Source organism: Urtica dioica, chromosome 12 (assembly GCF_054948205.1).
Source record: "Urtica dioica subsp. dioica isolate 48M chromosome 12, U.dioica_male_clone48M_v1_H2, whole genome shotgun sequence".
Classification (NCBI taxonomy): domain Eukaryota; kingdom Viridiplantae; phylum Streptophyta; class Magnoliopsida; order Rosales; family Urticaceae; genus Urtica; species Urtica dioica.
This window is the reverse complement of record NC_142767.1, coordinates 4,859,328-4,876,506: the sequence shown is the minus strand read 5'-3', so window position 1 is coordinate 4,876,506 and position 17,179 is coordinate 4,859,328. Positions and strand designations below refer to the sequence as shown.

Genomic DNA, 17,179 nt, shown 5'->3' with positions numbered 1-17,179 from the left:
CCGGAGTCGAATTCCGAGCCGCCACAGCCTCCTCGTCCGAGCTCGTCTCCGGGCCCCGGTAGGTGATGATGTGGCGGGTTTGAAATAGCCGCGAAGGACACCACAGCCTCCTCGTCCCTCTTGTACCAGATTTTTCTCAAGTCTTCCGTCTTTGGTTTTGTGGATGAATTTTTTTTATCCTTTAATTTCAGTAGCTGCCAACGATTCAACACATACACGTGTTTAATCAGCAAAATCACTAACAATTTTTTAATTTTGTTGTCTCCAAATTGAATAGATTCAAGTTGAACTGAACAATACATGTGAAACCTAGATCCCAAATTCAATACCAAACTCTAATCAACAGAGAAAAATATCAGCAAATATAGGTTTCATTTCCATTTCGCATGAAAAGATGAATAAACTTAGATCCGAACAAAATTCATTGTCGACAGAATTAACAAAAACACCAACAAACAAGAAAACCCTAGAAAACCGAAAAAGACGAAATCGAACAAAACCCCAAAAATCGACAACCATCCATAACATTAAACACTTACCTTCTCCAATTCCACATTCCGCTGAAGATCTGACTCGGTAGGACCCGCGACGGAGATCAGCTTTGATGATGTAGTGAATCTTGAGAGAAGCCATCATTTCATTGTAGCGGCGGATGTTCTCGAGCCTTTTTATCTCGTAGTCGCTGAGTTTTTTTGGGGGCTATAGAACCGATTGCAGAGACAGAGCTAGGGCTTTGGTGGCAATGGTGAGGAATCGCGGGAGGCGATGAGCGGCGAAGAAGACGGAAGATAGTAAGAGACAGAATAAAAACGGAAGAGAGAGAGAGAGAGGAAGATGCGAGGAGCGGCGAAGAAGAAGGAAGATAGTAAGAGATAGAATAAAAACGGAAGAGAGAAAGAGAGAGAGGAAGATAATGACGTGTAAGTAAGTGACGTGTCGAGTTACGATTGGTTAAAAACAAAATGAATAGTCTATGAATAGTAAGTATTCATTCTGACTTATTATATTATATAGATATATATGTGGTAGCTAGCTTGGTCTAGCGGTAATCACACACTCATCTTGACGGAGATGTCATGGGTTCAAGCCCCCATGGGATGCAGAAATGCAGACCCCCTAGAATTTATTCTAATAAGTATGTAATCTTGGCCAATAGTGTCACCTATTATGTAATCTTGGCCGATAGTGCCACCTGCGCTTTGCACTGCTAATATATCATGTAATCCTAGCCGATAGTGCCCCTACTAAAAAAATATATTATATATATATATATATATATATATATATATATATATATATATAATGTGAATGCTATCGTGTGATGTGTACGAGATATCTTGTCCACCTCATATCATGATTTCGTTTCAAATAACTCGTTCATGAATTCAATCCTTTAATATAACTTGATAAGCTAACATATTTACTCTTAATTTAGTCTCAAATTAATTATTTAGAGCAATTCTGAGTCCACTTATAGTTCCAACAACCACTCTCTTCGTCGAAAGCCATCCGAAGAAGTTAAAAGCCTTCGAGGAAAATCACATTCTCCACCAAAAAAAATCGTGTGATGTGTACGAGATAGAGTCCACCTCATCATGATTTCGTTTCAAATAACTCGTTCATGAATTCGATCATTTAATATAACTTGATAAGCTAACATATTTAATCTTAATTTAGTCTCAAATTAATTATTTAGAGCACTTCTGAGCCCACTCTCTACGTCGAAAGTCATCGGAAGAAGTTGAAAGCCTTCGTGGAAAATCACATTCTCCACCAAAAAGAATCAGTGTGTTGTCAATCATTTCAATTTTGAGTGGATGTTATTCCTTACTTTTTCGGACCCATTTATTGCCGTGGGATCCACTAAAAGAACTTCTTACTATTATATCAAAGACCGTTGAATGTCAAAATTCTATTGCAAGTGAGACTTTCTTTTCAAAGGTGTTATGGAAAATTAAGTAAGCCCTCAAAAGCAAAGTGAGAAACTTCCGTCACATTTCTGCAACAAAAGCAGTCCCGCTGAAAACTGGTATTATAAAAACAAGAGCAAAGGCAAAGCAATCCCTAGAATGAGCGTGATGGTGGAAGAGAAGAAGGTGGTGAAGGAGGTCACCGGGTGGCTCCGACTCTACTCCGACGGGTCCGTCGACCGGTCCATGTCCCCGCCGTCAGACCGCGCCCCGCCGCACGACGAGTTCGTGGACTCCGTGTCCGTCCGCGACGTCCTCGCCGACGGCGTCCGCCTCCGCCTCTACCTCCCCGAACCCAAAGGCGGCGCCGAATTCCCGATCCTCCTCCACTTCCACGGCGGCGGCTTCTGCATCAGCGAGGCCGACTGGGGCGTGTACTACCCGGTCTACTCCCGCCTGGCCCGCTCCGGCGCCATCGTGGCCTCCGTCTTCCTCCCCCTCGCCCCCGAGCACCGCCTCCCCGCCGCCTCCCTCGCCGCCTTCTCCGCCCTCCACTGGCTCCGCTCCCGCCCCGCCCCCCTCGCCCTCGCCGGCGCCGACTTCCACCGCCTCTTCCTCGTCGGCGACAGCTCCGGAGGCAACCTCGTCCACCACGTCGCCGCCGCCCAAGGGATCGCCATCGCCGGCGCCATCCCCATCCACCCGGGCTTCGTCCGCTCCGCTCGCAGCCGCTCCGAGACCCAGAATCCCCAGACGCCCTTCCTCACTCTCGAGATGGCCGACAAGTTCCTGGCCATGGCGCTCCCCGAGGGGGCCACCAGGGACCACCCAATGACGTGTCCCATGGCCGGGGATTTGCCGCCGGTCATGCCGCCGGTGCTTCTGTGCTTGGCGGAGAAGGACTTGTTTTGGGACACCCAGATGGAGTACTACGACGCCATGAAGAAGGCTAATCATGACGTCGAGCTTTTCGTCAACCCTGGAATGACTCACAGCTTTTATCTCAATAAGCTCGCCGTTGATAATGATCCCGACACGGCGGAGCAGGCTGATCGGCTCTTCGCCGCCGTCATTGACTTCGTCAAGAGGCATTGATTATGGGCTGACAGAGACAGTACTTCTGTGTTGGAATATTCTGTCGTTAGAAAAAGAGAAAAATAAATTGAGTAGCGTGTGGACTGGTTGGTTTTGTTTTGGTTGGCTGTTCGCTTTTTATGAATGCCTTTGAAATATGATTCGGGGATCTGGCCATTTAAAAATAAAAAATATTACAAAATAGCCTTTTGAAACTAATTAAAAAACAAAATAATCAAAGTTTCAAATTTTCAGCAAAGTAGTCAAAATTATGTTGTCAAATATTTTTTGACATCAATATTAAAACTTTTGACAGTTGAGAATTGGGAATGAGAGACGAGTTTGTTTTAGAGAGAGAAATGCCTCTTCTCTATAGAATTCTCATTAACCGTAAATGAATGTACAATCAAGTATAAATACAATGCTGAGATTGTAACTGCCAATCATCAGCCTAACTGCTTAGCCTAACGACCTAACAGACTAGGCTACGTGGCATCCAGCTCATCGTCTGGTATCTCTGAGGTGGCGGAAGCTTGCTCAGCACGCATTGAGTTGTGTACTCTATTACCCCCCATCAACCGGAACGGAGACTTGCCGACGTTGAGGTTGTGCTTGAGTTTGAGGAAGCGCGTCACGGAGAGATTTTTTGTCAAGAGATCTGTAGTTTGAGCAGCGGTAGGGACATAGCGAATCTCGAGATCACGCCGCAGCACCATATCGCGAACAAAGTGGAGATCGATTTCCACATGTTTTGTGCGCGCATGGAATACCGGGTTAGCAGCCATCGCAACAACGCCAAGATTGTCACACCAGCCAACAGGTGCGTGGGAAAGAGGAACCATCAGCTCACCAAAGAGCGATCGGAGCCAGGCTATTTCTGCCGCAACGTGAGCCAAGGCACGGTACTCTGCCTCGGTGCTCGACCGAGCAACAACGCACTGCTTTTGTGAACTCCAAGACACGAGACACCCAACGACAAACACACAATAGGCACTAGTGGATCGCCGATCATCGGGATTGCTGGCCCAGTCCGCATCGGCAAAGCTCGTAACGCGAAGGTGGTTCGTGAGGCGAAAGATGAGACCATGTGTGATTGTGCCTTTGAGATAGCGTAACACTCGCTTACACGCGAGCCAGTGAACAGTGGTCGGGGCCTGGAGAAACCGGCTTAACTTGTTAACCACCTGAGAGATGTCCGACCGAGTCAGCGTGAGATACTGTAGAGCGTCGATGGCGCTGCGATACAACGTTGGTTCTTCCATTGCGACGCCATCAAACTTCGACAGGGTTTGACCCGGTGCAGCTGGAGAAGAACACGGTTTCACGCAAGTCATGTTTAGGCGCTGAAGTAGGTCGGCTACATACTCCGACTGAGTCAAGTAGAGGCCAGTTGCATCACGGTGCGCCTCGATGCCAAGAAAGAAGTGCAGCGAGCCTAGCTGCTTCAGCGTAAATTGCCAGTGATGGTCTTCAGTCAGCCGTGCAATGGCCTGTTCGTTGTTACCCGTCAGCAGTATATCATCAACATAGACCAGCAACAGTATGTAGAGGCCTTGTTTGTCGTAGATGAACAGCGACGTGTCAGCTCAAGAGTTGACGAACCCTCACAGTAGCAAGGCACTTCTGAGTCGATTGAACCAAGCCCTCGGCGCTTGATGAAGTCCATATAAAGCCTTGTGAAGGCGACACACGTGATCAGGTTTTGACCTATCGAGGAAACCATCCGGTTGCACCATGTAGGCTTCATCTGTTAGGATGCCGTTGAGAAACGTGTTGTTCACGTCGAGCTGTTTTCACGTCCCAGCATTTTAAGACCGCTACAGTGAATACAAGCCGTACTGTGCATGGTTTGATTACCGGGCTTTAGGTCTCGGAGAAGTCAACGCCAGGGGTTTGCGCAAATCCCTTCGCGACGAGACGAGCTTTGAAACGTTGGACAGCACCGGTGGGAAGGTACTTGACTTTGAACACCCATTTATTCCCTATGACAGCACCGGTGGGCAGGTTCAGACTCAACGCATCAAGTTCAGATTGCATAGCTCTCTTCCATTCTGGCTCAACCAATGCCTGTTTGACTGAGCTTGGCTCCTGTGGGGCGGGTAAGATGGCTAATGGATGGCGTGTGGCATTGAACACCTTGGGTTTGAAGATGCCGGATGTTGAGCGCGTGTGATAATGTGGAACAATCTTGAGTACTAGCGGGGACGAGGAAGTGGCTTGCTCACGCATAGGAACCCATGTGGAGATGCCACAGTTGCTACAGCTGGAGATGAGCCTTCTTGTGTCTCTTGCAGGTCGATTGGGACCACACATTCTTGCTCCGGGACTACAGCTTTGTGGTGACGACACATTACCATTTGGTCTCTGACCGGGGTCCACATTGTGTTCAACTTGAGAGGTACTAAGGACGGGTTTGGGTAGGGTAGAGTTGGGGCTAAATTGTACAATTGGCAATGATTATGTTGGGACTTCATTACTGTTGGCTGAATCTGTGGGGAATAAGGTATGAAAGGGAAATTCATGTTCATCAAATATGGCATTGCGTGTGATATAAGTTCTGCCTGAGGGGTGCAAACACCTATATCCCTTGTGTACAGGGCTATAGCCTAAGAAAAGACATTTGGAGGACCTAAACTCAATTTTGTGTTTGTTATACAGTCTAAGGTGGGGATACACGCTACAACCGAACACACGAAGGAACTTATAATCTAGTGACCTATCAAACATCTTTTGGAAAGGGTTTGAACAATTAATAACAGGGGTTGGGAGAGTATTTATGACAAAAGCTACAGTAGCAAAGGAATCCCACCAGAACGACAAAGGCAACCGAGATTGAGCTAGCATGGACAAGCCTAGTTCAACTACGTGACGGTGTTTGCGTTCAGCTCGGCCATTTTGTGCGTGGACGTGAGGAAAAGGGTGACGAATGGCTATACCATGCTCACTAAGGAAAGGAATAAACGGTCTATACTCACCACCATAATCACACTGAACAACACATATGTTAGACCTTAGAGACTTTTCTATGAATTTTTTAAAACTTTTGAAGACTCCTAAGGCATCAGATTTGGCTTTCAAAGGATAAATCCAAGTGAACCTAGTAAAGTCATCTATGAAATGGATATATTACCTGTATCCCAAGGTTGAAACAACTGGTGCTGGACCCCATAGGTCCGTGTGAATCAACTGCAATACTCTAGAGCTTAGACTTTATGCTGCTGCAAAAGTTAACGTGTGGTTCTTGCCATATTGACATGCTGAACAGAAATCAGATACATCTTTCTTTGAACAAGGAGTTTTACAATTATTCAATACAGACTATAATGTTTTATCAGAGGTATGACAAAGCCTTCTATGCCAAATATTCCATTGTTCAGATGCAGCAGAAACAAAACAAGATTTCTCAGAGTTAAGGTTGTTGTTGATGTAGCTTGACCGAGTAACTGGATATTCTTCGCCTTTTGAGACTGAGAAACTGGTGTAGGGGCTTGACTTCACGCTATCCTTCAACTCCGACTTGTTGAACAGGTAGAGACCATTATCAATTGCTCCTTGAAGTAGAACACTCCCTGTTTTCTTGTCCTTAACAACACAACGATCGGCGTGAAACTCCATAAAAACTTCATTATCAGCTGTTAATTATGAGATACTAACAAGATTTTTCTTGATTTCAGGCACTCTCAAGATATTTTTCAGTTTAATCTCATTTGATGTGTTATTTCTTCCTATTTTTCTTTTGAAGACAGTATGGCCAGTATGCGTAATGTTCAGAACGTTACCATTTCCGACCATCAACTTCTCCTTTCCCTTGTAATCTGTGCTGATCTGCAAATTCTCCATGTCAGAGGTGACATGGTTCGTTGCTCCAGAATCTGCATACCACGATGGGTCGTACAAGGTCTCTGGTCCATCGAAGAACGCTGAGTGGCGAGGAATTGGTGTTGCTGTTGTTGTTGTTGCTGGCATGAGAGATCGAAGAGACCTGCTGCTGTGACGTTGGCTGATACGTCTCATTGAGCCTGTGCCAACACGCTGAAGCAATATGTCCAGGTTTGTTGCAGATCTGGCATATCGGACGCGAGTTGGAGATGGTGGATCCTCGTCCGCCATAGGATCTACCTCTGTTGCTTCTTCCGCGAGATCTTCCACGTCCACGCGTCTTGACGTGGTTCACCATGGCTCCATGAACTTCGTTGTTGATGTTGCTCGTCAACTATTCGATGCGTGTCTCCTGAGAGAGCGCCATTGCCAAGACCTCCTGAATCGAGATCTCTGGTCCGTGAATCTCTTGATTCTGCAGTTTATTGTTCACCATCGCCACTAGGATGTCATATTCTGAAGGTAATCCCATCAGAATATTCGTGATTAACTCTGAATCTGTGATTTCACACCTGGCGAGAAATAGAGAATCAGCGATCGACTCCATTTTGGCGAAGTAGTCAGAAATCATAGATCCGTTTTTCTTTGTGGTCTGGAGTTGCACCCTGAGAAGCATAATCCTAGCTCATGACCTAACTGCAAACAGAGATTCCAGAGCGATCCACAAAGCATGAGACGTACGAATCCGTGTGACAGATCTCAGGATCGTCGTGTTAAGCGACGAAAGAAGCCAGCTGAGAAGAAGCTGGCCTTCTCATATCCTGACGTCAAATTCCAGATTTGGAACTCGCACTGTGGTTCCTGCTTCACCGACTAACTCGAGACACTCCGGTGGTCGGATCTTCATGCCGTAGACGAATCCTTGCAAGTTATGACTAATGATCGCCGGTAGAACCTGAGAACGCTAGACAGAGTAATTTTCTCGATCCTACTTGATCGAAACCACGGTGTTGAGAGTCGAGGCAAACTGTGACATCGCCGATGGTCGAGGATCATTGATCTGAGATCATGACAAAGAAGAAATACCTTCTGATGCCATTGTTGAATGCTCTGATACCAAGTTGAGAATTTCGAATGAGAGACGAGTTTGTTTTAGAGAGAGAAATGCCTCTTCTCTATAGAATTCTCATTAACCGTAAATGAATGTACAATCAAGTATAAATACAATGCCGAGATTATAACTGCCAATCATCAGCCTAACTGCTTAGCCTAACGACCTAACAGACTACGCTACGTGGCATCCAGCTCATCGTCTGGTATCTCTGAGGTGGCGGAAGCTTGCTCAGCACGCATTGAGTTGTGTACTCTATTATTGACAATTATCAATTATAAACAATTTATTACTTTAAAAAATATTAATCTTAAGATTAATTTTATTTTTAAAACCTGATTACTGAACATTTTGGCTATTCTTCTTTCTTAGGCAAAATTTGGCTATTTTGTAAATCCTTAACTTTAAATCGGCTATTTAGCCAAATCACCCATTTAAATATTTAGGCTTAATAAAACAGCTAAATTTTCCAAATTTGTAGTAAACTAGCATAAAATTTGAAAAATTACAAAAATACCTTTTTAGTAAACCCCACCGATCTCACTATTAACCCTAAAATGCAAAAACTCATTCGAGGACCATAAAAGACCCTAAAACACTCTCGATCTTCGTCATTCAAAATTGTTGTCGCTATCACCATCTTTGTCGTTCGAACTCGCCATCGTCGTCACCATCTTCGTCTATCTCCGCTGATCTCGTCGCATCGCCGTCGCTATCTTCATCGCCATTTCGTTCTATCTCCGGCGATCTTGTCACCATATTCGTCGCCATTTTCGTCTATTTATGTCGATCTTGTCGCCATCGTCGTCAATCGCCATCTTCTTCGTAATCTCTGTCTATCTCCATCGATCGTCATAACCATCGCCACCATCGTCGATCTTCGTCGCCAATATAGCCGTCGATCGTCATCACCATCGACATCACCGTCGATCGCCATCTCCATCGTCGGTGCCTGATGAGTGATTTACTTATGCACTAATCTACTCTCTTTTAGCTTGAATCTAGTTTATTCTTAAGTGTATTTGATGGTTATTGCAAGGTTTTCATGTGAATTTAAAGTTTTGGGTACTTACTCGAGTGTAGGGACAACACTAGAGCTATTTTGAAGCTCTTGAGAGTCAAAACGGAGAAAAACGCCACATTTAGAAAAAAAGTTAATGTTGGGAATCCAAAAATCAAGACTCACTGCAGTGTGGTGAAATTGAGCGCGCCCCGATGAACACCTGCAACAAATCGCAGAAAAATCACGTTATGCAATGCGAAGAGACAAATGTAGATTTGCATGAACAAACTCTTCGTAGTTTGCTTAAAACGATATATTCGCAATCTAAGGGTCAAAGTGTTGGAATTGATCTAGGGTTTAAGAAAAAGTTTAACGCTTCGTTAAGCGGCGGAATTTTAAAACTTTTCTTTTTCAAGTAAAACAGTTTTTACTAACCTAGACAAAGAGCAAGCACATGTAAATAAAAACTAATATGCGCATAGAAGTTTACTAACCTTTTTAGACGCTTGAACGTTGAGAAGCTTTTGGAAAATGGTTGCAACGTTCGTCTCCCCTCGCAGCACGTCTCTCTTCCTTCCTCGGCAACTCGAGCAACCACGAAAGTTTCTATCACTAAATCACTCGAGAGAAAAGGAATTAGTGTGTGGGCACTTTTAAACACTACGACTTAAGAACGAGTCTTGAAGTTGCAGAGCTAAACACTAGGTCAAATGAGGACCTAGGTGCCAAAACAAAAAATCGAAAATTAACTAGAGAGAGAGAAGAGGGGCGGCCAAGTTCTAGAGAGAGAGAGTCTCTCAAATCTCTTAAACTTGGATCAATGAAATGTGTGGAATGAGGCTCCTATTTATAGGAGAGGTCTCACCTTCTATAAGGTAGTTTCCTCTTCTATAGAATATCACATATTCATGAGCCAATTTCCCTTTTTCCTTCATTGAGTCACACGGCCAACATAGGCTTCAATAAGCCTTGGATTTGTTTCCTATTTTGTTCCATGCCTTGCCTTTGACTCTCTCTTGGCCGAATATCCTCATGCATGCATGGGAAATTTGTTTCCTCTTTTTCTTTTGGCAAGTATCTTGATACATTTATGCACAAAATATTCTCTCTTTCTCTTAGGTATTTGGGCGCCCAACGTCACTCTAGAAGGAGCTTCTAGAATCTTCTTCATTTGTTCATGACAACATGAGAAAGACCCATTAAGAATTTTCAATAAAATTCTTATGAAATGAAATTAATCAACAAGGCCCAATTAATCTAATTTGGCCGAGTGACATTAAGTCATCAAATGACCTTGTCAAAAAAAAATTTATTGACATTCATTTCATGCTATGTCTCAAAAGACAAAAATACCATTTTGACAATTTTCGTTCTTGTTTTGACTTAGCTTCCAGTTTAACTATTCCTATTCGATGTGATTCGTGACAGTGACCTCATGGATCCAAATGAACAAAGCTTGAGCTAAACACTTGGACTCAAAAGTTCACAAAACCTTTTCCAAGTTTAGCTTAATGTCAACTGACTCCACTAAAGAGTTGACACTGAAAATCTCTCGGTTCAAATGAATTTATTTTCTACTCAAGAATTCAACCTAATTGTAATGAGTGGATCCACATAATATTATCAGTGTTTACCCTTCATGAATATCATTAGCTAGTCGGGATTTACAAAATTACCATTTTACCATTCTAGCTGTTATTTCCTCAACTCCTTTGTCGCTTGTGAATAAATTAGAAACAATGTATTGACGAGGAGCTAACAAGTCACATTGTTTCATCCAAAAGAGTCAGGACTCAATTTGGACACTGGCCAGTTCATTTATTCACACTCCAAGGAACAAAGCATGAGGTGATATACATTGCATTTCAGCAATCTTGTACATGAATTCCATATCTATGAGAACTTCACAAAGTTACTCATGACATTCTCACAACTTAGTACTTCACCAATAGGCCTTGTTCGGAATCACATAGTGAGTCTGAACTCTGACTTTCTCAAATGAGAATACGTAAGGTGTGAAATGGCATGTCTCATTTCAGGATTAAGGTAAGCACGATGCAATTCATACGTAGTGACTTCGAGACATAAGAGGTTAAATGGTTTGTTCTTATCTTGTCTCTAGAAGTGCACTGGTCAATTCAGTACCTTCGGAAGATACCTAGAAGAACTATAGAGTCTCCAACTCTCAATGCCTCATAACCAGACATCATAGATTCTTCTAACAATCATACTGAGGTCAATAGTCATTTGACCCTTAGATTGCGAATATATCGTTTTAGGCAAACTACGAAGAGTTTGTTCATGCAAATCTACATTTGTCTCTTTGTAAGTTGTTTAGTTTGTTTATGGACTAAAGACTAATGTTTTATCATAAAGCTTCAAACAGACAAGGAGGAATGAATGAACGTTTCAACTTTTTATTAATGAATAAGCAATTACAAGCAAGAGTCTTCATGAGACTTTATTATATCAAATGTACAATATAAAGATTACAACTCTTCTTGTGGGCACCATTGACAACAAACTCCCACTTGACTCAAAGAAGATGTGTGTAGTCCTTCATGCCTAATCCCTCTAGATGTTGGTCGAAGACCTTGTTCACTAAGGCCTTTGTGAATGGATCTGCTAGGTTGTCCACCGTTGAGATCTTCTTCACTTCTACGTCTCCGCGCTGCACGATCTCTTGAATCAAATGGTATTTCCTCTCAATATCTTTAGAGCGCTTATGGTTTCGAGGTTCCTTTGAGTTAGCGACAGCCCCACTATTATCACAATAACGGGTCGTGGGCTCGTCGACGTTTGGAATAACTTCCAAATACTTCAGGAATTTTCTAAGCCATACAGCCTCTTTGGATGCTTCACAAGCAGCCACATATTCCGCTTCCATTGTGGAGTCAGCAATGCAAGATTGCTTAATACTTACCAAAAACTTCTCAACGTTCAAGCTTCTAAAAAGGTTAGTAAATTTACAATGCTCATAATAGTTTTTATTTACGTGTACTTGCTCTTTGTCTAGGTTACTAAAATTGTTTTACTTGTCAAAAGAAATTTTTTAAAATTTCGCCGCTTACCCGAAGCGTTAAACTTTTTCTTAAACCCTAGATCAATTCCAACAAATGGTATCAGAGATATGGTCAAAGATATGCATGTACATGTAATTAAAATTATGAGCTTGAAAATTGTTTTCGAAAGTTTACTAATTTTGTGACAAGTTAGAATTGTTTTCTTAGATTTTTTTTTTTAATTTATTGCTCTTGCCTTTAAATTAAAAATCATGTTGATTTTCTATGAGTTTGGGATGTTATTTTTATATTATAAATGGCTACTATGCAATAGCTTATAAAACCTTGACTATTTTGCGAAGGAGTTAGTTTATTAAATTGGTTACTTCATACAAAAAATTCAAAAGAAAATAGTAGCGAGAAAACCAAAGGTGGTACTACTGTCTAAATCAATAATTTTCTTGGAAATCGAAATTTATTATTTAAATTTATAACAATGTTAATTTCAATCGGTTACATATTGTTTATAAATATTATCCTATTATCTAAAACATACCCCAAAATCAAATCATTTTAACTTTTATAGTATTCACTATAAAATGGCATTTATATCCTTTATTGTATTTGTTGTTGTTTTATTTTTCTGTTATTTCTCCCTCTCTATTAGAATAATAGGTACATATATAATCCATACTCTTCATAACAATTAAATAGGCAATTCAAATATTTTATTTACTTTTTCTTTTTATCAAAGTGGATTTTCATTTATGCACTTGGGGATTGTTTTATCCTAACTCGCCGGAGAAGTCACAATTCAAAAACACTATTCACCATTGTTTTATTCAAGTTTTTGAAGTTTAACGATTAATTCTCTAGGAAAATTTTTTAAGATTTTTGCTTATATTATTTAAAGTTTTTAAGTTTATGTTGAGAAGTTGTGTTGGTAAGTCAGAATTATGTTGGTCAGCCGTGTTTAGTCAAGATAGGCTTCTAGATAATCTCATAGGTGTTCCTTCAACTCATCTCATTTAAGCCTAATACCTTTAAACAATATGAGTAGAATCCTCAAAATCTTGAAGTCTACCAATCCATCTGCTTTAAATGAACTTGTTGAAAAAGTGATAAAGATATAAATAGTACATAGATAAACATTGATCAAATAGAAAATCATTTACATAATTGGAGCATCTCTAAAACAGATATTAAAGCCACTTCTCAAACTGAAACTTTTAATTTTAAACAAGATTATTCAATTAAGAAAACAGAGCATATTGTTGCTTTAAATCATGAACATGAAACGATGCATTTAATATTTAAAGCAAACTGATAAAATAAAGGGTTCATTAGGAAAATAGCTAATTTAAACGTTTGACATTGCTAAATAGCCAACGTTTGGTAAATCTTAGGTAAGACGTGACCTAATATATGGAGGTGGCTATTTATCTAAGATTTACGTCTATAAATACATGAAAATGGCTATTTACCTAAAATTTACCAAACGTTGGCTATTTAGCAATGTCAAACGTTTAAATTGACTATTTTTCTAATGGACCATTTATTTTATCAGTTTGCTTTAAATAATCATAAAAAGAATTATAAATATTTGCATGTAGGCATGGTTCAAGTTGCTGTTAAACCTCTTTTTAGGATAGGACTGGACTTTTCAGTATTTATGTGTATATGAGATGCACATCATTTAAATTTTAATAATTCTTTATTAGCAATGATGGAATCACACCTTGCTAATGAACCAATTATTTTGCCGTTTGATTCAAATATTCCTGACACTTTAACTTTAATTATTAAATAAAAAAAAATATTAACTTCGCTGCTAATTTTAGATCTATTGCTGTCATTTATCGTGTTTAATACAAAGTAATGGCTACTACTTTTAATCCTAAATGTAAGCATAGTTTAACTAGAAATGAGACCATAATTTTTGAAGCCAATACTCAACATTCTAAAATAAGTACTCCTAAGAGATTAAAATGGAACGAATTAAGTCAAGCAGGGTCATGGGAGTTGTCTGATATATGTCAACCAAAGTCTCAGGAATTCACTATATCATCTTCAACAATCTTCGAGTAGGCAGATGGATTTGTTCAGATAATCTTTGATTCAAACCAAGTCAACGATTCAGTTATTATTAGAAGACCTTCGGTAAGTTCAGCTCCTTCTAGACAATCAGTTTATATTCTTCGTAGACAACCTAGCATTTCTAGAAGCTTATCTACACCTATTAGGATGGATACAAAACTTAAAATAGATTTCATTTATAATATACCACAACCTATATATAATGAAGTAAGAAATAATCCTCCATAATCATCAATATCTCCAACTAGGTCGCTAATGGAAACCTATGGTAATATCAACATGATTACCACATAATTTCAAATAAACAAAGAATTATTGAAAAAATGATTACTTTGACCCTTCTAATGATAAAAAATGAAAACGATTCTTAAGTAATTTTGAAAGTACTAAAAGAGTAGAGATTAGAGAAACATGCTATTCAAATTTAAGAAACCTTAAGACTAATATTCATTTCTTCACCTAATTCTCTCATTATAGTGATATATACAACATAGATTACTCATTTAATCAATTACATGTTACTACAAATATTACAAGAACTTGGAACACCTTAAATAATGTCGAAGTTATAGATATTCATTCTCCTCTAGATGGTATAACTTTTACTATCAACAATACACCTATTATAGCTACTCCTTTTAAGTCATTTACTCACAACAATATAGAAGATAGCAAACAATCGACTAAAAGAGATGTTAAAAATATACAGTGTCAAAATAACTATACAAATTAAATCCTTTCTACTATAGCCAATCAGTGGACTCGTGTTGAAGACACAGTTAACATGAAAGTTACACCTTCATCATCTTTCCCCCGAGAGGTAAGCACCCAACCATTATTCAAATCATTTGAATTTTCTAGAACTTTACAACCTAAGCTTTCAAACGATAAATTTTTTAATGATTATTTCCTAGAATAAAAATACAACAAAACTAGAAAATTTAACCTTAGGAGAACCCAGCCATAATCCAGAAATAATTATATTAAATCATAATCCATAATCAGGTAATGAAACTGACAAAGATAACTATAGCCAAGCAGATACCTTGATCAATAAAATATGCTCTACCTAATTGACTCAATCGAACAACAATTTCCATCACTCTATAGTAATGAGATCCCAATATAAATAAGATAAAACATGAGAGATCATTTACTAGAAAATCACATACTAGAAATTACTACCTTAGACCTCCTCCTCTTGATATTCAGTATGAAGAAATATCTCAAAGTCTACAAACCAAATATGTGGCGAGTCCATATATGAATAGAATATAGATGGACTAAGTAAATATCTAATTTTAGGAATCAAGAAATGACTATGATAGCATGTGCCTATAAATAAAAAACAATAATGATTTAACCATAGTTAACATATTAATATCCGGCTTTACAAGCCAACTTAAAGGATTGAAGATAAGCCTTAATACTCACAGCTAAAAAGATCATTACAAAACAAAAAATGGGATAAATGTTCAAACTCAAGAAGACAACATAGTGATTACACTTGCCTTTGCTATTATGAATTTTTTTTTTTTTGTAGGAGACCTTTCTCACTTTCAAGCTAGGGCTTCTGAAACCCTAGGCAACCTTAGTTGTCCAACCTTAAGCGATTGTAGATGGTATAAAGATGCATTCCTTACTAAGGTTTATACAAGGAGTGATAGTAATCTTTCCTTTTGGAAAGAAAGATTTATAGCAAGCCGACCTATACTATTTACTTATAAGGTTAGGAATGAAATTATGTCAGATTATAACAACTTTGTTTCTTATGACAGCTTGACTCATGGCCAATTAATCAACTATATTAATAATGAGGGAATAACTCGATGTACGGATATCAAATTGAAGAATAGAATTAAAATAGAGAACAATCAAAATAGAAAAGAGTTAGGAGAATTTTGTCTCAATTATTATAAATATGATAAAGATCAAACCTCCTACTTAAAATTAGAAAAAGATATTTGAAGAAGCGTTTTAGGAAACCTAAACAAAGGTTTTACTCCAAGAATCTTTCATCCACTTAAAAACATAGAAAATACAAATTAATAAAAATTATAGTGCTCAAAGTGCGTTGAAATTTTTTTTTTTTTGTTCATTTTTAAAGTTATAACAGTTTGGTCCACTAATGGGCTGATAATTGACTTTAATGGACTATTACTTTGGTGCTCCTAAATGAGCATAAAGTGCCAATAAGTTGCATAAGTTTTATGTACAAAAAGGGTTCAGGTTGGTGATTATAAAAGGTTGAATGTTTTCTCATTCGAAGAAAAGAAAAAAGGGGGCGAGTCAAAGAGTAAAAGGTGGAATAGAAACATACGCGGATTAACTCTATTCTTGAGTTTTAATTTTCCTTCTTTTCCCTCAATATTCTCGGTGTGGTGGTGGTATTCTGGCACGTGTTTAAGTTCTTTGGAGTTGAACAAGGTGGTGCATTGTTCATCTTATACGTCGTTGTATCACTGGGAGACGGTTGCTCAAATTTTCCAGTACTCGATGAGAGAACAATAACGTTTTAAGTAAATTATCAAGCATGTCTCGACGTATTCTCCACTTACTTCCTTTATCGGTTTTTGTTTTTGGAGATATTTGGTTTATTTCTTTTAGTTTATTTATTTATTTTGTACCATTGTCTACATATCTAGTATATTAGTTTTTTTTTATATATATAATTAATTTATGCAATTTGTCTTATTTTTCTGCTTATTATTAGCAATATGACTAACATCTAAGTTATAAACAAACATTTTATTTATGTTTACAATTTTGTTGAAAAATATTTGTTCACTGTTTTGGGTTTTATTTAAATTTATTTATTGTTTTACATTTCTACTTATAAGTAAAATGCTATTATTTTAGAGTAATAGTCGCTATTTTGAAGATATTATACCCCTAAAAGCTAAAACCATTAGTTTCGTAATTTCTCTCTCTGTGTGTTTGACGACTATATCATCTCTCTTGCTAGATATTCTACAATATATCCTCTCAATGTATTAGGCAATATGGTTGGGGCATTCTTCAGCTCGAATGCCACACAAATCGTTGTTGTCGTAGAAGACAGACTTCCTGGGGACTGTTTGTTCCCACTTATACCAGAGGCAACAAAATTAGCTCTATGGATCTAATATCCAACTCTTTTTCTTAGAGGTGTTTTTTCAAGGAC

At 39.1% G+C, this 17,179-nt stretch overlaps 1 protein-coding gene across 1 annotated transcript; it reads left to right on the top strand.

Moving 5' to 3' along the window:
- The first annotated feature begins 1,932 nt into the window (after window positions 1-1,932).
- LOC149378728 (putative carboxylesterase 6) lies at window positions 1,933-3,154 on the top strand. Its single transcript, XM_089604188.1, has one exon. The coding sequence runs from the start codon at window positions 2,070-2,072 to the stop codon at window positions 3,003-3,005; it is 936 nt and encodes a 311-aa protein (XP_089460314.1). The 5' UTR covers window positions 1,933-2,069; the 3' UTR covers window positions 3,006-3,154.
- The last annotated feature ends 14,025 nt before the right edge of the window (window positions 3,155-17,179 follow it).